The sequence below is a fragment of the Equus quagga genome, chromosome 12 (assembly GCF_021613505.1).
Source record: "Equus quagga isolate Etosha38 chromosome 12, UCLA_HA_Equagga_1.0, whole genome shotgun sequence".
Taxonomy (NCBI): domain Eukaryota; kingdom Metazoa; phylum Chordata; class Mammalia; order Perissodactyla; family Equidae; genus Equus; species Equus quagga.
Genome location: NC_060278.1, coordinates 31484682 through 31508804, shown reverse-complemented (window position 1 = coordinate 31508804; position 24123 = coordinate 31484682). Strand labels below are relative to the sequence as shown.

At 41.2% G+C, this 24123-nt stretch overlaps 1 protein-coding gene across 10 annotated transcripts in view; it reads right to left on the bottom strand.

The window, feature by feature from the left end:
• The window catches only part of LARP4B (La ribonucleoprotein 4B), a 90066-nt gene that overhangs the window by 14074 nt on the left and 51869 nt on the right, over positions 1 to 24123 (bottom strand). For 5 of the 10 annotated variants that reach the window (XM_046678422.1, XM_046678424.1, XM_046678419.1 and 2 more), the window contains 7 exons: positions 17382 to 17460; positions 15609 to 15745; positions 9660 to 9763; positions 5266 to 5376; positions 4104 to 4157; positions 3809 to 4018; positions 543 to 658 (listed from right to left, as the gene is read on the bottom strand). In XM_046678422.1, coding sequence (XP_046534378.1) covers positions 543 to 658; positions 3809 to 4018; positions 4104 to 4157; positions 5266 to 5376; positions 9660 to 9763; positions 15609 to 15745; positions 17382 to 17460 — 811 coding nt within the window. The remainder of the gene's footprint in view (positions 1 to 542; positions 659 to 3808; positions 4019 to 4103; positions 4158 to 5265; positions 5377 to 9659; positions 9764 to 15608; positions 15746 to 17381; positions 17461 to 24123) is intronic. The other 5 variants (XM_046678423.1, XM_046678425.1, XM_046678421.1 and 2 more) reach the window with 1 other exon arrangement.

The window sequence follows — 24123 nt, the reverse complement described above, 5'->3', positions numbered from 1 at the left end:
TAAAGTGTTCGTACATGCTCAGTTAAAAACGATCATAGTGTTACAGAACGAGCATGCCGATATAGGAATGTCTAAGCTAAAATTTGCTTTCTATTTAGAAAAAATATAAAAATGTTATTTAGAACAGTTACCACATAATATGCCTGATAATGCAAATCTATAAATAAAGTATCAGTGTTCTGTTAGCTACAGTCCAGGCCCAAGTTAAAAGCAGGCACGCAGAGATGCAGGCTGCCCTATGCCTTTGTCTGCAGAGAAGCCATCCTTTATGTAGGCACTACGGTATGCATTTTAGGGTTTAAATCTCACAGAATGTAATTCTACACTGCAAGTAGCTTTATCCCTGGTGAACATTACTAGGACCAAATATATCAGGAGTGAGCGTCAGAAACAGCCTCTCTAGTTAGTAAGTGTGACTCGTGCATATGGTGAGGATTACCAAGGTTTAACACATTCTATTTTCCTTTGCTTTTAAAGTATACAACATAGCAGCAACCTCTTATTACCACCCCTGGAAAAACAACTGCATTTTAATCACTCACAGAACTTGCCTGCTTCTCGGAGGATACTGTCTGAGTGAAGTCAGAGGAGATGCTGCGGGTTTGAAGGTTGGAGACGTAAACCCATTTATAAATCCAGTACTTGGAAATGGAGTTACCTAGATTCATTAAAAACAAGCAAGTCAACAAGGCATGAACAGACTCTGAGTTGGTTAACACTGCATCTTGTGGTAACCTGGGTCGTTTCCTGACATGTCAAGGAGGCTATGTTCCAGGTCAGACTTCCAACATTCGCAGGTCAAGAAGAGCACTGTGTAAGATTATTGCTAGTAGCCAATATTTCTTGAGCCAGGCTGAGGCTAAGACCTTTTTCTGGGCTGTCTCAGTTGATCCTCATGATGACCCAACAAAGAAGCCAATTTATGCAAGTGGAAACTGACAGGAGAGGAAAGCACCTGCTCAAGACCCCACAGGTCCAAGTACAGGCTCGTGACTTGCACGCTCACCTGAGTCCAAATGCTCAACTGAATGGTACAAGTACCACCACCTCCAAGACTGGCAAAAAGTCAGCCATTCTTCTTTATTCCTAATGACTTTAGTGAAATTCATCAGAGTTCCCAATTTTAGGAACATTTATATATCTATTTCACAATCACAGCCTTTGAGAGTGCCATTTTTAGTCTTCACCTTCATGCAAGTCTTGCTTTGAGCATCAGGATATTTTCAGATCATTAATAATTATCCCTCAAGTCACAATTTAAAGTGATACATTTAAAGTGATACAATGACATATAATTCAGAAGAGAATTAAAAAGGGCCACAGTACCCTTATAAAAGATACAATCTAAAAAGTTAAAAAGATTAAGTACAGAATTTTAAGTATCAGCCAACTATTTTAAACATCTAGACACATAAAAAACCCCAGAAAACTTAAGTGTTGAAACACAGTTCTTTTTTAAAAAGATGAAAAGAATGTTCACTCCAGCTCTCTGGATTCCGGACCTGTGGTTTCAAACACTTTCTGTGTAAATGACATTTCTCGATGGGTTCAAAGGTATTTAACTACTCGGTGTCCTCCAGTCCCCACCTTAAATTATCACTAAATTGAAAAATAGATTTAGGTCCTTCCTTGTTTGGGGGGAAAAAAAGGGAGAGGATAGAAGCAAGCAATTCCTTTTAACTGGAGCTCACTGGAAGCTATAATAGAAGAAGGATGTTAGAGACGGCCTAGGACCAAAATAAAATTGTTCCCTGTTTTAAAAAAAATAAAATTAAAGCAATAAAAGGGAAACACTGGGGGAGAAAGATGTACCTCAAGCTCTGTTGGAGCGGTGAGCACACTACTGGAGAAGAGTCTGCAGCAGACTCTTGAGAAATGCATCAACCAGAACCAGAGCTGGAAGACTGTCTATCATGGTAAGACCAGTCATTTCACGGATGCACGTCTACACACAGAGCTCTGGTATCTGAGTCACTCTGCTCAAGAATTTAAAAGTAAACTGGCTACTAACACGATAATGTAACACAACTTGCTGACAATTAACAAGCATCAGGTCTTCACTTCTGCTCAGAACAACACAGTGTGTTTGAGAGCAAGCACAAGGGCCTCACAGCCCCAAACCAGGGTCAAAGGAACCTTTCTAAACAGCCAGACGACTGACGCAGGAGCCCAAAGGACCCCATCTGGGAGAGGAACAGATATGATTAGAGAAACAGAAAAGCAACTTAATTCAAGAAGAACCAAATAGCACAGGCATAGTGGTCACCCTCCTCTGGATAAATTATTCAACCCAAGAGTTTAACGTTCTCTCTTGATATACTAACTATACAGCTACAGGTACACTTTTACAGAATGTAGTATTTCAAAAAAGTAGTAGATTTTCTTCCCATTATGATTCACTCGAAAGAAAGAGAAACAATCGTGAATGTCAGCACTTGTCTGCTAGCTGTCTTTCACTTTTGAGGAGCTCTGTACCCCTCAGGATCTCCTGACTCATCTTTCTTTCCTGGCTGTCCTTCTCACGTCCCTCAAGCACTAGAGGTGAGTTCACAAGCCTCAGCCCACATTTAAGAACCTGGACAGTCTGGCCCTCAGAGAACTCACCAGCCTCCTCTCCACAAAGTCACCCCAAGGACCTCTGCCATGCCGCCTTCTTGCAGGCAGCTTCCTTCTCTCCCACCCCTTCTAATAAGCTCCACTTAGACAACAACGTGATCCCTGGTAAACGCCTAATGGTACTGTGCTTATGTCCTATTTATGTGATGACTGCCTGCTTGACACACTAGTCTTTTCCAGACTGTGTGTTCTCTCATGGATGCCCATCTTTACACTCCAGTGGATAACAGGCACAGCCATCCCAGCGCTCCTTCTCTCAAGCCACCCTTCTTGTTACCACCCTCTTTCCACCCTTCAGGGGTGAGAGAGCCTCAGGTGATATCCTCATATGACGAGGCTCGACTCACGGCATCTCCCTCACTCCCCACGATGACCAGAGCACTGCACAGGGGAGATCAGTCCAACTTTCCCTGACGTGGTCCGCAGACATATCCTCAGATTTGTTAACCTGATTCCTGCTTTCTGACCACAGTCCCCGCCATGGTCTCTCCTACCACCTCTGGTTCCAGATACACCTGCTTTGCAGCCTCAAGCAAGGCTCCATCCATCAGCCCATCCCTATCCTCCCAGGTAGGAGCTGAATGACCTCAGATTAGCCCTGATTCTCACGTCCCACTTCCTCAACTCACGCCAAGTCCAAGCCAGGGCATCTCTTTAACATCTACAGCAGCATACCTGTTTCCAACCATAGGCCTTAAGACAGGCTGAAATCTGTAAAAATTAACCATGTCCATCAACTCTAGGGGTGGTGTAAAAAATAGAGCTTTTAAGAGCGTGTCTTCTACCTGTCTTCGACTGTTAAAAGCCTATTAAAACACCTCTTTCTCCTTAGGACCATCTCCCCTTGCACTTCCCTCTGCGCTCACAAGTACCCCAGCTATCCCAGAGTCGTAGCACATGTGGTGTTTTACTAGCTTAAGAAAGGAAATGCTAGACAGGAGGGGAGGTGAACTGGGCAAAGGACTGAGATGACACAATTTGAAGGTTTGTTAGTGTACATAGTGCTCCATATTTACCTCCCAGTTAAATTTAAAATCCACCACAGAAGGTGAAGGTCTGTTTTACTATGGCGAAGGCCACGCGTATCTGGTTCCCCCATGAGACGAAGACCCCCTCATCCTTCAAAGCACCTAGTGCAGCGTCCACAATATAACTTGCTGCTACATGAGCTCCACGTAAAGACGAAACTCACCAGGGGTGGGTCGAGATAGCTGTGCGCTGCCGACCACGTCTGAGGGGCGATCAGGCTGTAGAGAGGGAACTGCTGCTGGGGGCCGTAGACCGGAGGTAAGTAAAAGGAGGCCGTGTATCGCTGCTGCGTGTAAAGGCTCATGTCCAGAGGTCTGAATCCGTTCTTTGGCAAAAATGTGTTTATAGCTATTGCCTTTGCTTTTATCCGTGCCTGTTTGAAAATATGTGAGTTTCTATTAGATACTTAAGAAAACTGATTTGCAAATAAAGCAAGTATAACCAATGGTCTTGCTTACCTTAATTGGTTTTCCTTGAAAAGTTTTCACTTCTTCTCGCAAATATTTGTAAGCCTGAGGGCAAAATCATCCAAAATACCATTGTGTTAATTTTATAAATAAGATGAACTGACAGTATCTCAAACAAGGAACTGTATAGTTAAAATATGGTGGACAGGACCTACAGCAGTGATCCTTAACCTTCTTTGGGTGACAGATTCCTCAAAAGAACCTGATAAGAGCTAACCTCTAACCAAAATTCTCCTAAACAGCATTTGTATACAATTTTATAAGCATTAATAGATACTATAAAAGCTCCCCATAGACCATAGGCTAAGGATCCTGACCTATGGGAAAACAAGGGCTACTGGGCTCCTAGCAATAACCTAAATTTGAAACTGGAATTACACAGTTTAGGAAAGGAAAAGATTATGATTGCAATATTCAAAAGTCATTATTTACGTAGCTCCTTATTCTTCTCCAAATTGTCCTACGAGACTCTGAAGGCTCTGAACCTCCTGACTCGGCCTCAGCACACTGCAGGCCACACTGGGGCAGAGGGCTTGCACCTGCTGCAGACACACGTCCTCCCCACCGCCGGGCTCCTCCTAGTCCCTCTCTTCCCTTCCATCCACTTAAAACCCATAGTTCAGATTTTTGTCTCTCTCTTCTGAACCCATAGCATTCACACTATTTAAGACTTAATCCTATACTGGGATTCCTTCACACATGCTAATGTTTCCCCCAAAGAAGATTCTTTCTTTAAGGGCAGGGAAACCATCCTAACTCCTGTGTCTCCTCATAGGGTTTCTCAGTGTCTTTTCAAGCATTTTGTAACACGATGATGCCTAGTGCAAGTTAAGGTTAAGTTCAAATTTCCCAAAACACTTTCCAAATATTAAAACCTTTCTCTGTCCAGATATAAGAACCGAACTCATTTTCCTAGGCTGCTTATCTTACATGGCCTCAGAAAATAATGTCACATACTTTTCACATTGCTACAGAAACTGTCTACACAAACACATCTATCTAAGTTTCTATAACTTGATTTCCTCTGCATTTTATATATTCAAACAACACTAAAATGCAATAGTAATTCAACGCCCAAATTTAGTCTCACTATGTACTAACTGTTAGGTATCGTGAACTCTGTACTTCACGGGGAATAATAGAAACAGCTTACCTGCTGTGCATCAGCTTCTGTTTCAAATGTAATAAACCAATTATCATTATAGGCAAATTCACAGTTTATAAATTTCGGTAAATTAGCTCCTTTAAATAGTGCTTCTACTTCCTACAGAAAAAGAGAAATTAATTAGAAATTAATTCTCCACTATGCCACCTTTTGTCGTCACCAAATAAAAATGATGCACACTCTTAAGGACAGATCCTTAGACAGAGTCCAACACACTGATGTCTAGCAAACCTCTTTCAAAACAGCTAAGGAGTTCAGTGTAGCTTCCAGATTTAGGATCCCACTGCCACAGGAGAAATAAGTCCACAAATTCCCTACTACCAAGAGACCACTAAGCTAGATTAATGTGAAAATATCATTTCATTTTACACAGTAGGCTGATAACTACACAATTTGGGGGGCGGGGAGGAAGGTAATTTAAGGAATTTAAAAATTAGCTGGACTTTTGCTTCTGGCCAAGGTAGACCAGATTTACCCTGCCACATGAGACAATTAAAAACAAAAGACAAAATATATGAAATACCATTTTTCAGACAGTGGCCCTCACGTGTAGGACACAATCCCTGAGAGAGACACGGGAGGAGAGCCTGCGAACACCCAGTTCATGCCTGAAGTTTCCAGACTGCAGTGCCAGGAGAGTGAGCACAGGCCCAGCCCAACAACGCCAGAGCTCTGGGGGTCTCCCCAGGCTCAGTGTGCAGAAACAGCTTCCTGAAATGACTAGAGGGAACACCCCAGAGCTCACGGGACAGGGCTGTGTGTCTCCCCACCAGGCAGAGTGGAAAAGGTTCCTAATTCACAGCCCTCAGGCTGAGCACCAAAGGACAGTGCCTCAGTGTGGGGAAGATGGGTCCAGCTGCAAAGGCAGCTCTACTGCACCTAACAAATGCTCCTTCAGTGATGATCAAATGGGCCCCAAGTCACTTAACTAAACCTCAAAACAAAGCTGAAGAATACTTATAGGATGAAATACAAAACCATTCAGTATCCAATAAAGTAAAATCCAAAATGCTAGGCATCCATTCAAAATTCACCAGGCATGCAAAGAAATGGAAAAATATGACCTATAAGAGAAAAACCAATCAATCAAATGAGATTAAGAAATGATACAGACAATGGAATCAGTAGGCAAAGACATTAAAAGTTATTGGAAATATTCTATATTCAAAGAGGTAAAAGACTGAGCATGTTAAATAGAGACATGGAAGATTTTTAAAAAAAGAACCAAACTGAACTTCTGGAGATGAAAAATACAATGTCTGAGATGAAAAATACACTAAATAGGATTAACAGCTAGTTAGAGAGCTTCAGAAAAGGGAAAAGAAGAGAGAAGAGAAAAAATATTTGAGAAATAATGGATCAGGGATCTTTAAGTACAAGAAACTCGAAAGCTACAACAAGGTGCATTGCAATCAAACTGCTTAACAACAATGCCAGAATCTTCAAGGCAGCAATAAAAAAGGCAGACTGAGCCTCAGAAACAATGTGCACCGGGACAGAGTACAACAATCGCTTTAAAATACAGAAAGAAAAAAATCCTGTCAATCCAGAATTCTGCACCCAGTGAAAACATCTTTCATAAATGAAGGTAAAATAAAGATTTTCTCAAACATACAAAAATTGTAAAATTGCATTACCAGTAGACCTGCACCACAAGAAATATTAAAGGAATATTCAGGCAGAAATGATGCCAGATGGAAGTCTAGAACTAGGCAAAGGAATGAAAAGCACTGTAAATGGTAAATAGTGAATAAATATAATACATTTTTTCTTACTTTTAATCTCTTTAAAAGAAAATCAACTTGTTTAAAGCAAACATAACAAAATATTGTGTTTATGACTACGCAGAATTAAAATGTATAACAATAGCACAAAGGCCAGATAAGGAAAACTGGAAGGAACTTTTAAATGGTGAAAAGGGGTATTATATTAATGAAGGGCAGACTTTGATAAATTAAGGATGTCAACTACAAACCCTAAAGCAACCACTAAAACAAAACGAAACAAAGAGTTATATCTAATAAGCCAAAAAAATACACATTTAATTCAAAAGAAAGAGGGGGAAAAGGAAAGAAAACGAACAGTAGAGATGAATAGAAAGCAAGCAGCAGGATGAACTAAACAACACGTTATGAATCACGTAAATGGGAGTGGTCTAAACTCCCCAAGTAAAAGGCAGAGATATTCAAATTAGGTAGGAAAAGCAAGACCCCTAGGCTGCTTACCGAAAGCCCACTCTAAATATCAAGACACAAAAGGGTCAAAGGTAAACGACTGGAAAAGACCCACCACGCTGACATCTATCAAAGAAAGCTGGAGTGGCTACGTGAATACCAGACAAAGCAATTCCAGGACAAAAATAGGGTCGTTTCATAAAGGCCTACTAGCCAGTTACACTTCAAAAATTACCAAAGGAATTAACTAAATGAACTATGATTTAAAGAATTTTCTAATCACTGACGAGCACTTGGTCACATTTAAAGAGAAGGACTTCCTGAAGACTCCCAGCCGACAGTCCCAGCCCCAGCAGAAGGGCTCTCCACCATACGGTGTTCAGGAGCTTACTGTCCTTTTCTTATTCACACCGGTTGGGACCACTTCCCCCCCACCTTCCTTTTTTGTTCAACTTTTAATTTATCCATAGAGCTTCCTCTAAACCTTCTCTCCTAAGACTCTCATTGCTCAAGTTTTACAACAGATACAGGGTGTGCAATTTGGAATTAGAGAAATATATCAAGATCAATGTCTGCAGCTAAAATTAGAAAATTCTTCTTGGTTGTAGTCTTTACAAATGTCTCGAGTCTTGAAACTCAGGACTTATGTTTTAAATATTATTGTGAGTTAATAAAGACATCCAGATTAATAATAAGAAATACGCTGATCCTTCATATTCAGAACCTTAATTAAAAGATGAGGAAAAAAATACAACCCTAATTTTTTTTTTTTGTGGAAGATTAGCCCTGAGCTAACTACTGCCAATCCTCCTCTTTTTGCTGAGGAAGACTGGCTCTGAGCTGACATCCATGCCCATCTTCCTCTACTTTATACGCGGGACGCCTACCACAGCATGGCTTTTGCCAAGCAGTAGCATGCCTGCAGCCGGGATCCGAACTGGCGAACCCCGGGCTGCCGAGAAGCAGAACGTGCAAACTTAACCGCTGCGCCACCAGGCCGGCCCCCTAATTTTTCTTTTCTTTACATATTACAACAGAACTAGTAAAAATAGCCCAAGTTGAACGGAAAGTAAAACTTGCTAGGAAGGCCATGCTCAAGAATGATGTAATTTCTGGGGGCTGGCCTGGTGGCACAGTGGTTAAGTTTGAACACTCTGGTTCAGTGGCCTGGGGTTTGCCAGTTTGGATCCTGGGTACGAACCTACACACTGGCTTATCAAGCCATTCTGTGGCAGGCATCTGACATACAAAATAGAGAAGACTGGCTCAGATGTTAGCTCAGGGCCAATCTTCCTCAGCAAAAAGAGGAGGATTAGTGGCAGATGTTAGCTCAGGGCTAATCTTCCTCAAAAAGAAAAAACAAAAAAGAATGATGTAATTTCTTGCTGGAACCTCACCTTTGTCACACTCCACCAAGAACTGCCCTTAATAAACCTGCAGATGCACTAATCTATTTCCTCTACAGAGAAGGTACTTAGAAAGCATACAGCATGAGTAAGTGATATTGGTGCTCTACATGAAGACTGCCCTTTATTATTTCAAGGTGTGGCTATCAGTGTGCATTATGACACAACACACTTAGTTTAAGCATCTGGACAAGTAGCAGGTCTCACAGCAGTGCAATAAGGCAGATTATTTTCCGCAACTCAAGCTAGCAAATACTGTGGTTTCCTAAAATCATCACCTAAGTTAGCAGTTCTCAAATTATGATCTCCAGACTCCATTTACAAAAAAAAGATGTCTTTGCCTCTTTACTGTAACAACATTTACACTGACTCAGCTCGAGTCAAGCACAAGCTACACTGGCGTGAACTCTTTACAGTGCCCCTCTTGTCATGAAAACATTTGTATTGAAAAGTCATTTAGCATAAAGATGCGATTTTTATCTTAACTTGTGAGTTTATGTCTATTTTTAAATGAATATTTAAACATTTTCTTACTTTTAATTTCTGAATAATGAAATTATCATAAACTCTATGTTTTTACTGTACAGTGTGTAATGGAGTCCTGAGACCAAAAAGTTTGAGAAGCACTCTTAAAAACGAATCACAATGTAACTATCAGAGTGCGTAAATCTAGGAAAAACTGTTACTGCAGGTATTTATCCTTTAAAATATGCTCTCCAAAAAACACAGAAGTAAGAAAAAAATCAAAGCAAAAAACCCACACAGAAGTGCCCACGTGTCCTTCAGAGGAGAAACGACTTACTTCTACAGGGGTGGACTCGGGGATCTCCCGCAGTATTACTATACAACGATTTTGATTCGGCCTTACTTTTTCTCCCTTCTCATCCACTTGGACTAAAGGTAAAGCTATAAAGAGAAGAAAAATAAATGGTAAAAAACAAATATTAAAACAAATCGACCACTTGTATTCTATTATGATATAACATAGATACTCCAGCAGGATGTGTCACACTAAAGAAACCTGTATACAATAGGAAAACTATCCAGAAGTTTTAAACCAATCTTTCATGTTACATTTCCAAAACTCAGGAACATGGGAACTTAAAAAATTCTGTGCCCCGTGGCTGGGTGGTTAAGTTCACGCGCTCCACTGCAGGCGGCCCAGTGTTTTGTTGGTTCAAATCCTGGGTGCAGACATGGCACTGCTTGTCAAACCACGCTGAAGCAGCATCCCACATGCCACAACTAGAAGGACCCGCAACGAAGAATATACAACTATGTACGGGGAGCTTTGCGGAAAAAAAGGAAAAAATAAAATCTTAAAAAAAAAAAATTCTGTAAGAGCTGTAACAAATGTTCATACTATGAAACAAAAATTGTAAACAGCTCAAAGAACTAAAAGTAGATTAAGATTCAGGGTTAACGGCTTTCTCCTTTCTATAATCTTCTGTCTTATTATGACTTTATTTTGCACTCACAGGAAGTTGCCATGTACCCTTCACCCAGCTTTCCCTAATGACAACATCTTACACCATCACAGTCCACTGTCAAAACGAGAAGGCTGGCGTTGGGGCAAGACTGCTAACACAGGGACACGCCTAATTCAGATTTCATCAGTCTTTATGTGCATTCCCTTTTTGTTATGTTTTGGTTTTTGGTGTCACGTCTGTGAAACTATATCATGTGTAGATTCAAGTCACAGCACAATCATCACAATCAGGGCTCAGAACTGTCCACCACCTCAAAGACACACGTTACCAACATCAGGAATGAAAGATGTAACTTTGCCACAGGTTATACTTATATTAAAAGGATCCTAAGAGAATAGTGAGAAAAAGTTCATGCTAATAAATTAGACAACTTACATGAAACAGAAGAATTCCTTAAAAGGCAGACATGACCAAAGCTCACTCCAAGAAGGAGGTCACCAGAATAGACCAAGACATATGAGAGAAAAGAAAACTCAAGGCCAAACGGTTTCTGGAGAATCCTACCAAATATTCAAGGAAAAAATAATACCAATTCTACAGTACAAACTCTTTCAAAATACCTAAGAGAGTACTGTCCAATTCAACCTGCGAAGCCAGCAGTTCTCTGATACCCAAACTAAACAACGGCATTAAGAAAAAGAAAACTGTAGGCCAATGTCCCTCAAGAACATTAAAAATTCTTACCAGAGCTTGCCAAATTGAATCCAACAATATATAAAAATGATAACAAATAAGGACAAGTGGGTTTTTTCTCAGTAATGCAAGGCTGGTTTACCAACCGAAAATTAAGCAATGTAATTCACCATATTAATGGACTACAAAGCAAAAGACCATATGATTTCTAATAGACGCAGAGAGAGTATTTGACAAAATCCAACTTTTATTCCTGATAAAAAGTCTCAGCAAACTCAGGAACGGGAGGGAAACCTCCTCACCTATGAAAAACCAACACCTAGCATCACACTTGCCTGGAGACTGGACAAGGCAAGGATGTTGACTCTCCCCATTTCTATCTACCACCGTGCTCAGGGTGAAGCCAGGGCATAATGCAAGAAATAGAAATTAAATGTGCCCAGACTGGGTATAAGGAGGGAAACCTCTTCATTCATAGACAACAAGCTTATCTCTATGCACAAAATCTGATACAATTTCCATAAAAAACCTAGAACTGATGACCTTAGCAAGGTTTTAGTATACAAGATCAATATACAAACATCAATTCATTCCTACATACTAGCACCCAACTAGAATTCTAAATTTCATATGGAAATGCAAAGCATTTAGAAGAGCCAAGACAAAGTTGAAGATTTTGCACCTACTTTAAGACTTATTGTAAAGCCAGAATAATCAAGACACTGTAGTACTGGCATCAAAGCCAGTACAAGCAGATCAAGGACAGACACACGGCCCAGAGATGAACCCACATGTGTAGGGACAAACGATTCTGACCAGGCAGTGGGGAAGAAGAGCCTTTTCAACAAATGGTGCTGAAGCAGTGAGTATCCCCACACGAGGGGCGGTGAACTTAGAGGCCCCTTAGAGGCCCTGAATATCAGACCACCTACAAAAATTAGCTAAAAATGGATCACACACTTAAATATGTGAGCCCTAAAACTACACAACTTCTAAGAGAAAATCTTTGTGATTTTGGATTAAGCAAAGATTTCTCAGACACAACACCAAAAGCAAGATCCATAAAAGAAAAAAAATTAATAAACTGGACTATATAAAAAATTCAAAACTCTGCTTTTCAGAAGATACTATTAAGAGAATAAAAAGAGAAGCCACAGACTGGGTGAATGTATTTGCAAATCACATATCTGATAAGGACTTATATCCAGAATACAGATAATACATATCTGAAGCTATACACACACACCTCTCAAATCTCAATTGTAAGAAAACAAATAAAAAAGTGGCAGGGGCAGGGAGGCACCTGAAGGGACACTTAAGCAAAAATAAAAGGAGGGCAAATAAGCCCATGAAATGACTACTCGATGTTAGCAGGCATTAGGGAAACAGAAATTAAAACCACAGTGAGATAACCACACAGGCCTGTTAGAAAATCTAAAACTAGAATGTCTGTCATGTCAAGCGTTGGCAAGGCTGGGAACAAGGAGCTTGCCTCTCTGTGGGTGACGTGCACTGTGAGATGGTACGACCACTCTGGGAACAGGTTGGCAGTTTCACAAGCTAACGTACACCTATCACACCATACAGACACTGCACTCTCAGCTACTGACTCGAGAGAAATGGAAGATTTGTCCACATAGAGACCTACACGATGGTTCACGGCAACTTTCTCTGTAGTAGGCAAGACCTACAATAACTTACATGTCTATCAACTAAGGGGTGAATAAACCAACTGTGGTGTATCTACTCAATGGAATACTACTCAGCAATAAAAAGCAATGATCTACTGATACACTCAACAACAAAATAATTATGCTAAGTGAAAGAAACCAGACAAAAAAAAGGGATACTGCATGACTGATTCCATTTATATAAAATTTCTAGAAAATGCAAACTAATCTATAGTGACCAAAAGCAGATGAGTGGTTGTCTGGGGAGGTAGAAAACTCTTAGGGGGTGATGGATATGTTCACTATCTTGATTGTGGTAGCTCTGTGGGTGTATAAATATGCCAAAACTTACAAATGTACACTTAAACCACGTGTAACTTATGGCGTGCAAATTCTACTTAAATAAAGCTGTAAAACAAACCAAAAAACGGGTATTCGAGAAACCCTCTGTCCCTCTCCTCCCTGCCCAGTCCAGCCACCCACAACAGTCACATTGAATCAGGAGTTTCAATCCTATTCGTGGTTTTATACTCTTACCCTGGACCTCCGAATCCATAAAAATATGGTTCTTACACATACCTAAACTTTACATAAATGGTATCATCTTGTGCTATTTAAAATATGCTTTTATATTCAATGTTATGATTTTAAATGTATTCTTACTGAAAAATGTACGTCTAGTTAATTTTAACTGCTCTAGTATTCACTGTGTGGCTACATCACAATGTATTTATTCATACTCTGGTGACAAATATTTTAGTGTTTTTTTTAAATTAGCATTTCAATTATATTAAGTGTAAAAACAAAGAATTTGAATCAGATATACTATGTCATGCACTATATGTATGATATGAAAATACTCTAAAAATGTAATTTATGTAACTCAATTAACCTGTGAGTCTCAGTGTTGTAGTAAGGGACATCCAAATTAAAATAAAATGTTATCAGATGTCTACTATGTGTCTGACTCTATGTTAGGCATTTTGGGGATGAGGATAAGATTTAAATTTAAGAAGAGATCTCTGCTCACAGAGGCTTATTTATGTCACCCTCTTCAGAACTGCAACTAACACTATGTTAACTATAGTCTGTTCACATAGGTTATTACATATGCATATATTTTTGTTCAAAGATTGAGAGAAAAGAGACAATTAGACACCAAAGAACTGAATAACAAATGGACAGAAGATAACATTACAACTCAAGAACTCCCCAAACACAGCCCTGGAAAAGGACAGGTGGAGCTGGAGTGGGCTGTCCATGGGAGCAACGGCTCCTTTAAAGCAAACACGCAGGGCAATTAAACATCCTCAGAGCCTGCACGAATGACCCCTCACCAACAAGCATCAACTGAGAAATTATCCTCAGTGGGGCAGCCAAGTTTCCAAGGAATACCTAAAAGGAATAACCAAAGCTGGGATTCCTAATAACCACAGACTGTTAACAGAGTAAAGTGTTTTTAGGTTAAGAAAGCCACTGGCCTTTATGTGGGTCAGATGGAACCAAACTCAACTCATACATAAAATAGGTTTCTGTTCTAAATGGACTCCAAAAAACAAAGCAACATTGGAAAGTATAACAAGATCTTGGGAAATGGTGGTATAATTTTTAGAAATCAAACTTTATGGATTATACCTGCTATGTTTAGCATCTGGTTCAATAATTTAATGACCTTACAACATATGCCTAGGAACAGAAAACAGAGGAGAACTTTTATTCATGAAAAGAAAATCCAACTAAGTTCTAGGGTAAGATGTTCATCTTTTTCTACTACCATTAAGTCAAATGCACACAAGAAAAAAAATCTTCCCTGACTGTCAGCAGTCAGCTGAGCCAGGGAGAACATGTGAACGCTTCTGCCTAAGCGTCAGTGATGCAAAGTCATGGTCGTGAACAGAGAAACGAGGCTTTAACTCGGGCATGCAACATCTCATCATTTGGAAATATTTAGGCAGCATGGGGGGGGAAGGGGGCCAGCACACGCCACACTGTTCTTTGTGAAGGGCACCCACTGGACTTGCTCAGTAGAGCAGTTCTGAGGAGGGAGAAATAATTCACCTGCTACTTGCAGCCCTATTATAAAAAGTGAATTTCCATCATTAAAACCAAGCCCATTTAAAAAGAAATGCAATATATCATACATTCAATATAAAACTAATCCCCAGTGAAGCCATCGCAGGTGGAAGGGGCATAGGAAACTCTGGGCAGTGGTGAATATGCTCGTAATCCTGACCGTGATGTGATGAACAGCCCACCAATGTATACACAGGTCCAAACTGACCCAAGGTACACTTGAAACACATGTTCACCATGTCAATTATACCTCAGGGAAGTGGCTTTTCAAAAATAAATAAATAAATAAAATGGATAGGTTGTAGAAGCTTCAATCTGCAAAGCAACCAGGGTACCAGCAAAGTACACTTGTGACACAGCAGCTAACACTTTAAATATCCACATTTCCTGAATCCCTGTGGGTCTCTGATGTAAGGTTTAAACCTTCCTTTGATGTTGCCAAATGTCCAAGAAACAACTTCATTCACAATATCCTTTTAAGGAAAAATGCAATAATATTTCACCAAAATTTCAGCAGGAAGTTGCAATTTGAAAGAAACTCATTTAGTGACTAGACTACCAATTAAAACATATTCTACTTTACCCTAAATACCATTACTTTTTCATTAACATCACAGCTGTCTTTAATCTTGCCGTTACCCTTTTCAGTTCCCACGACATACAGCTGGGATGCACTGAGGTCTCGGTTAGGGAGCCCATCAGCGCCCCAATGCCATGGGCGCTCACCAGACATGGGACTCGTCGGCAAGGCTCAGAAGGCCCGGGAAGGCTCCACTCGCCATTGAGCGCCTGAGCACTGAATGGTGTGCATCTAAAGGTCGCACCCGGGAGGCAAATGGCGTCAAGACCAGGTACGATTGAGCTAACTGTTGTTTGTTTACTTACATCTCAGCACTTCGACAATCAAGTCCATGTCGGTGCTGAGCTTCTTGATGTGGTCCAGGTTAGCTACCGTGGTGATTGGCACGTACTGATCACTGTCCATCTGCGATATAAGGTACATGTCACTAGCAAGGTTCTCCCTGCAGAAAGAAGACAATCTCTCTTAATTAAGACTTCTTTAAAAGGAAGCTTCGCAAGACATACAAGTGTAGCATGGTATGGCTTCAGAATTAGATCTGAGTTCAAACCCCACCTGGTATTTGCCATCTCTATGACTGGACGTAAATTTTTTTCAGGGACATTTTGGCAGGCGGAGAGAGCAAAAGTAAAAGTATGCTACTGCACTTTATATAATCAAAATTAATTAGCAGGTAAATCTTTAAAAAACATATTCATAGCTTTTCTCTGTTCTAAAAAATGTTTTAGTAGCTTATTAAAAACATAAACACAATTTTTGAAGTAAGGAGATCCATCTGAAAGAATAAGAAAGTAAGAAAAATATGAAAAGGCTGGGAAAGGTTGGTCCCCAGTATGTGCTGTTCAGTCTGGACACTTGCCAGAGAAACTGCAAATCCAACTCTGGCTTCCTAGCACTTTTTAGCAGCCAGGATTAAAAAGAAGGAAACATGATCAGTAACATAACCCACAGGGTCACAAGGTAAGCCACATATAATCAGTAGTTTAGTGATGATGAGCTACTTCCTGGTATTCTGGTCTATGATGAATGTTTTCATAAAGAGGACATTATGCTCAAAAACATCTCTAAGCCAGACACAATTAAACTCTGGGTTTCATTGGTCCTGTGCTGAAGGCCGATGACAATTGAAAGCTGCATAAAGCCACTGATTTGCAAAGGTAAACGCTGTTCTGTCCCCCTCATCTTGGTTAGCCATCTTGCACATATGAGGCTTCTGGCCAGAGGAGCGACAGAGCAGGGTTTGCAAGTGGTGCAGACTAGGTTTTCAACATTTGCAGCACCATCTTCTCCTTTTAAAGCATATCATCATGCAGTGTATGGGGTTTCCTAACTTGTGAATATATGGACGTGGAAGGAAGGCCAGCGCACAACCCTCAGCTCTCCCTCAAGCAGCCCTATTGTCTCTGAGGCAGCCCTCATCAGACACCTCTGTGAGGTCTTAAGGAAGGCCCAGATAAAAACCTGAAAAATCACCACTATTGGTAGAAAACTTTACACATAGCTGTTCGGTTATCTTCATAGTCAAAGAAAACTACATGTAACCTTATCCCATCTTGCATGTCCAGTTCTGTCATTTGAACTCTAAAGGTTGTACTCTATTTTTCAATAGAAAAGGTATTCAGGAAAAAAACCCTAAAAATATGAGTGCTATATAAATAAAACAATTTGCTACTGCAGTTTTGGCATTTTTTGAGAACTAGTATAGGAAACTTGTTCTCCAACTTTAGTGTGCTAAAAATGTCTCAGTGAGATTGATGACCAAAGATTCCACCCCCAGAGTCTGATTCCATGGGCAGGGGGTGGGGCGTAGGAATCCAAACTTCATAAAGCAGCCCAGATAATGGTCAAGATGAATCTGTGGACAACTGTGGGGAACACTGGTCCAGAGGATTATGTTCAGTTCTCCAACATGTCAAAGGTAATTACTACTCAACATTCTGGATTTCCTATTAATAGACGTATACAGACATAGATATTAACAGACACACATTGCTAAGTAAAGTGCCACATCTGTAAACAATAACCAATGCAGAACAACACAGATTATTAGGTACTAGAAAAACTACTACCGTCCTTACCTAGATAAGCAGAATTCCAATGTTTTCTTAAGTACTTCTCGAGGGTCTTCCTGGCTTTCTGGTTGAGACTCATTTCCTCCTACAGAAAAGTAATACTCAACTGAGGAAAAACGGCTTAAAATTCACCCAGAAGATGATTCAGTAAGGCAAGTCTAATATTCTCAATATACATATTAACTCATCTACATAGTGTATAGAGAACATAAGAAAAATGCTATTTTAGCTACTAAAAAAAGAGAAATCATAAGCAAAAAAACTCCTGTTCCCCAAACAAAAACACTTTCAAAAAATAATCTGAGAAGTAAGATTAGCAAAGTTTCGCAGGTGCTTTTTATCACGAAATAAGTGTAAGCTTACTTAATGTGTTGCCTCAATTCAAAAAGGATTTTCAAGTAGCCTACAAGAACACAGATACTAAAACAATAATAAAATATAAAGGAAAAAATCAAAATAAGGAAATAATAAATACAGGCCAAAAAATCAAGGCTGGGATCATAAATACCAGACCCTAAGGACTATGCAGTTTCTGCCCCAGGGCTTTATAAACTTGTCTTTAAATTTCCAGGCAGTCAGTTACAGTAAGAAATCGTGGCGTTAAAGAGATCCTACTGGAAAATACTAAATAAGCAGACCCTCAAGAGGAAATAGAAGCTGCGACTAGACTCTAGAGGAGACTTCCCCTAAGATGCTGGATGGCACAGTCCACATGTGTCACACGAAGCACCTGTCATGGCCCTGGGGCCTCTAGGACAGTATAAGCGAGCTCAGGGGAAGGCCTGGGCACCGCCAGACTCTGTACGTAGCAGGAGCAGGACTTCCATGCAGGAGTTTGGGGTGAGGCCCCTGCCCCTCTCCAGGACTCTGCACGCCAGGTGAGGACCCCATTTTAGGTGGCACTAGGAGAGGAAAAGCACTGACACACTCAGAACTCAGAATTTTGTACACTTCTGTATAAATTTGCATAATCATACATGTGGAATTTTCTGAAAAAAGATACTTGTTATTTTAAAAGTCAAAGACCATGAAAAAGCAAAGACAAAGTGGGAGCATTTATAACAAGGACAGAGAGCTTGTGTCTGTTTTATGCGAAGAGCTTTACCAAAATCCACCCCCACTATAAAAAAACAAAACCACCAAAAGAAAAGAAAACAAACAAATGGACTTGATGAGACTGAAAACTAGAAATGGCCCTTGAAACCACCACCTGATTTTACTCCTTCATCCAGAGGGGCCTCTCCTAATCACCCATTTAATTCTCATTAAGCACATCTCCTGTGTGCCATGCATTGTTATAGCACTGCTTATTCAGCCTCAATGAGGCAAAATTTCTGCTCTCAGTGGGAGAGGCAGTCAACAACTACGTAAGTAAACACTGCATTCAGCGTCAGGGAGAATCTGACATATGGAATAAGACCCAGGGCATGGAATGGCATGCACAGAGCCACTCCAGACGGGGTGCTCAGAGGGGTCTTGGCACGGAGGCGGCATGGAGCAGAGATCTGATGGAGGAGAGCGTAGGCTTGTCCAGGGTCTGTGGGAAGTACATTCTAAGCAGGGGTGCAGCAAATGCACAGGTCTGGCAGGGGGTCCTAAAGAACCAGGAGGGAAGCCAGAATGCCTGGGAGAGTGAGTGGGGGACTGTGGTAAGAAAGGAGGCCACAGAGGCAGGGAGGGTGAATGTCAGATCCAGGGTCCTTGCAGGCCACAGTGAGGACATGAAAATTCTAACCTAAACGTGGTGGAAAACCAATTTCCATCTCAGAGAAAGCTCCATATTCTGTGTTGAAGACGGATGGTGAGGGCAAAGAGGGAAGCAGGGAGCCTAGTTAGGATGCTGATGCAATAATCAAGGATAAACTAATATTTGGGACTCTTCAGGTTAAGGGTGGAAATTAAGCCAACAATGCAGGAAGAGCTGAGGGCCAGGACTGAACCCTGAGGCACTCCAACCCCCTGAGGAAAACTGAGAGGACGTGACTGGGGAGGCAGGATGTGGAATCGGTGGGAGACATAAGGACACGCTGAGTTAGGCAGATTACCCACTAATCTGGCAGCACCATGTCACTGAAGACTGGACAAAGGCAATACTGGTGATGTGGCTGGGACAACCGTCTACCTGGGTGGGACTCAAGAGGGCACAGGAGGTAGGCAGGGAGACAGCTGATCCAGACGATTAGTCTGGAGAGTTCTGCTGGGGGAAGACAGCGTGTCGAGGGAGGTTTCACCTAACACGAGAGGATATGCCAATGTGGAAGATCCCTGACACAGCAAAGGGTGTGAGAACACAGGAGAGGAGGAGTCAGAGAGAAGACAGATTCAGGGGTGTTGAGTGTGGAAGTGCTCTTCTGACAGCTCCCGTCTCCACAATTAACTAAGACACGAGGTTATCTGCGACCAGGCAAGATGGAGAACAGGGACTGGACTTTCCTCCTCTTGTAAATCAACCAGGAAAACCAAAGAGACAGAGAGTGCCATCAGCGAGATGGTGGAATAGGAGATCCCCACTTGTGTTCCTCTGAGCAACAAAAATTTGGCATCCATCCTCGGACAAGAGGGCCTTTGTGGGAACTGTGGGATCTAGGTAGGAGACATGAAACCCCAGCGCAAGTACAGTACAAGACCAAGGAGAGTCGTTTCGAGGAGGCAGGCCGACACCCAGGCAGCTGACTTGCCAATGGAGGTCGCAGCTACAGACCTGGAAATAGCCCCATACCCCTGAGGACTTGGCTACAGCCCCCTTTGACTTAGTCTTGTCACCAGCATCACTCACCAAGGGACATGGGAGAAGAGTCACGCTCACCTGTGCCCTGGGTTTAGGCACACAGACCTCAGTCCTGGCTGTGGACCCCAAAGTGGTCCATGACCCAGCTCCAGCCCCTCTTGGCTACAGTCCAGAAGCCCCCGGAGGCAAGCCCACCAAACTCAGTCAGACTGAAGATACTGAAAGGGTGTTAGAAATGGGCTCCAGCCCCTCCCAGCCACAGTCCACAAGCTGTCCTACCAGCCAAAGGTCCCTCAGGGAAACTACCCTGGCATGCCCCTGGAGATAGGCTAGCCAACCTCGGTCTGACTGCAGATCCTGAAACACATCTGTGACTCTGCTCCAGCCCCTCCCAGCTGTGCTGCCCCCTCCCAGCTGTGCTGCCAGTCCATGAGCAGTTCTGCCCATCCGGAAGACCCACCAGGAGATACAACAGTCCATATCCCCTGAGTACCCAGGGAGCAGGCAGGATCCACATCCACCCAAGTTCTCCCAACTGTGCACTTGACTGCAGACCCAGCAGCAGCCTTGCGACCTGGCTCCAATCCACCAGGACTGTGATGTCAGAGGTAATCCTATCAGCCTAAACCAAGAGGAGAAGGTCTTTACTCGCCAAACCAGTCTGTAAAGACAGGAAGAGGTGTTTGCTCCTTCAAATGCACAGATACCAAAGCAAGGCTACAAGAATCAGGCAAATATGATACTGTGAAAGGAAACTAGTAAGGCTCTAGTAACTGATTCCAAAGAAATGGAGATCTACGAACAGCCTGAGAAAGAATTCAAAATAATCATCTTAAAGAAACTCAATGAAATGCAAGAGAACACAGAAAACAAAACAAAATCAGGAAAACAATGTACAAACAAAACAAGTTTAGTAAACAAACAGAAACCATAAGAAAGAACCAAACAGAAATCCTGGAGCTGAAGAATACAATGACAAAACTGAAAACTCAACAGAGAGCCTCAACAGTAGACTCAGTCATGCAGAAGGAAGAGTCAGCAAACTCAAAGACAGGTCATACGAAATTAGCCAGTTAGAGGAACAAAAAGAAAAACAATGAAAAGGGGCCAGCCTAGTGGCATAGTGTTTAAGTTCACTAGCAGCCCAGGGTTTGCAGGTTCAGATCCCAGGTGGTGACCTACACACCACTCATCAAGCCATGCTGTGGTGGCGTCCCAGATACAAATACAGGAAGACTGGCATAGGTATTAGCTCAGTGACAATCTTCCTCAAGCAAAAAGAGGAAGATTGGGAACAGATGTTAGCTGAGGGCCAATCTTCCTCACAAAAACAACAATAAACAAAACAGTGAAGAAAGCCTGCATGAATTATGGGACACTGTCAGCTGCATTTCTATACTAACAACAAACTATCCAAAAAGGCAATTAAGAAAAGAACTTCATTCATGATTACATCAAAAAGAATAAAACACCCAGGAAAAAATTTAACCAAGGAGAGGAAAGATCTGTACACTGAAAATTGTAAGACAGTGATGAAAGAAATTGAAGACATAAAAAATGGAAAAATATCTTGTGTTCTTGGATCAGAAGAATTAATATTGTGAAAATCTCCATACTGCCCAAAGCCACCTACAAATTCAATGCAAGGCCTATCAAAATTCCAAAGGCATTTTTCTCAGAAATAGAACTAAGCCTAAAATTCGTATGGAACCACAAAAGACTCCAAATAGCCAAAGCAATCTTGAGAAAGAAGAACAAAGCCAGAGGTATCATGCTCCCCGATTTCAAACTATATTACAAAGCTATAGTAATAAAACAATATAGAATCAGCATAAGAACAGACACACAGGCCAATGGAACAGAATAGAGCACCCAGAAATAAACCCATGCACATATGGTCAACTGATCTTCAACAAGACTGCCAAGAATACTTAATGGGGAAAGGACAGTCTCTTCAATAAATGGTGTTGGGAAAACTGGACAGTCAGATGCAAAACAAAGAAACAGAACCCTTATCTTACATCATATACAAAAGCCAACTCGAAATGCATTAAAGATTTAAACGTAAGACCTGAAACTGTAAAACTACTAGAAGAAAATGTAGGGGAAGAGCTCCTTGAAATAGGTCTTGGTGATGATATTTTTGGATTTGACACCAAAGCACAGGCAACAAGAACAAAAATAAACAAGTGGGATTACATCAAATTAAAAAGTTTCTGCTCAGCAAAGGAAACCAAAAGAATGAATTGGACTGTGAGAAAATATTTGCAAATCATCTATCAGATGAGGGATTAATACCCAAAATATATACAAAACTCAATAGCAAAAAACCAAACAATCCAATTAAAAATGGGCAAAGGATCTGAGTAGACATTTTTCCAAAGAAGACATACAGATGGCCAATAGGTACATAAAAAAGGTGCTCAACGTCACTAATCATCAGGGAAATGCAAATCAGGACCATGATGAGATACCACCTCACACTTGTTAGGACAGCTATCATGGAAAAGACAGGAAAGGGGCTGGCCTGGTGGCATGGCGAGTAAGTCTGTGCACTCTGCTTCAGTGGCCTAGGGTTTGCCAGTTCGGATCCCAGGTGCAGACCTACGCACCACTTATCAAGCCATGATGTGGCAGATGTCCCACATATAAAATAAAGGAAGATGGGCACAGATGTTACCTCAGGGCCAATCTTCCTCAGCAAAAAGAGGAGGATTGGTGGCAGATGTTAGCTCAGGGCTAATCTTCCTCAAAAAAAATTTTTAAAAGATAGGAAATAACAAGTGTTGGTGAGGATGTGGAGAAAAGGGAACCCTTGTGCACTGTTGGTGGGAACGTAAAGTGGTTAGACCACTATGGAAAACAGTATGGAGGTTCCTTGAAAAATTAAAAATAGAACTAGTATATTATCCAGCATTCCCGCTATTGGGTAGATATCCAAAGGAAATGAAATCAGTATCTCAAAGAGATATCTGCACTCCCATGTTCACTGCAGCATTATTCACAACAGCGAAGACATAGAAATAACCTAAGAGTCTGCTGACAGATGAATGGATGAAGAAAATGTGGTATACATATACAATGAAATATTATTCAGCTAGGAGAAAGAAGAAAATCCTGCCAATTGTGACAATATGGATGAACCTAGAGAATATTATGCTAAGTGAAATAAGTCAGACACAGAAAGAAAAAAAACTACATGATCTCACTTATATGTAGAATCTAAAAGAGTAGCACTCATAGACTAAGAGGGTAGAACCATGGTTGCCAGGGGCTGGGGGTTGAGGGAAAATGGAAAGATGCTGGTCAACAGGTACAAACTTTCAGTTATACGAGGAATAAGATCTGGAGATCTAAGGTACAGCATGGTGACAACAGTTAATAATAATGTATTGTGTACTTGAAATTTGCTAAGAGTAGATCTTAAGTTTCTCAGCACACCAAAAAAAAAAAAAAAAGAATAACTATTGAGGTGATGAATGTGTTAATTAGCCGGACTGTGGTGATCATTTCACAGAGTATATGTACTATCAAACCACCATGTGGTACACCTTAAATATATTCAATTTTTACTTGTCAATTATACCTCAATAAGGTATAATTGGAGAAAACTGCAACCTCACCCCAGCACTTTCCTTACCTTGATTTGTCTTTTCTGTCGTGTTTATCATCCTCTTACACTATATATCACGAACTTATTTATTATGTGTACTGTCTGTCTCTGCCCAATAGGATGTAAGCTCCAGCAGGGCAGGGCCTTTCATCACTTATGTTCACTGACGTATGCCAACTAAATCTGGCATGTGGAGAGTTTGAATAAATATTTTCGGAATGGAAACAATAAGAAACAGAACAAATGAAACAAGTTTTCCAGCTGTAGGACACCAGTCCCTGAGAGAGATGAGACATATGACTGTCCTGGGCCTGGGCTCAGGAAGTGGGAAGCCAGGTAGAATCCAGTGGGCTCAGTGAATTAAGAGACAGAGGAGAGTGCTGGGACAGAGTGCACAGGGATGGTGT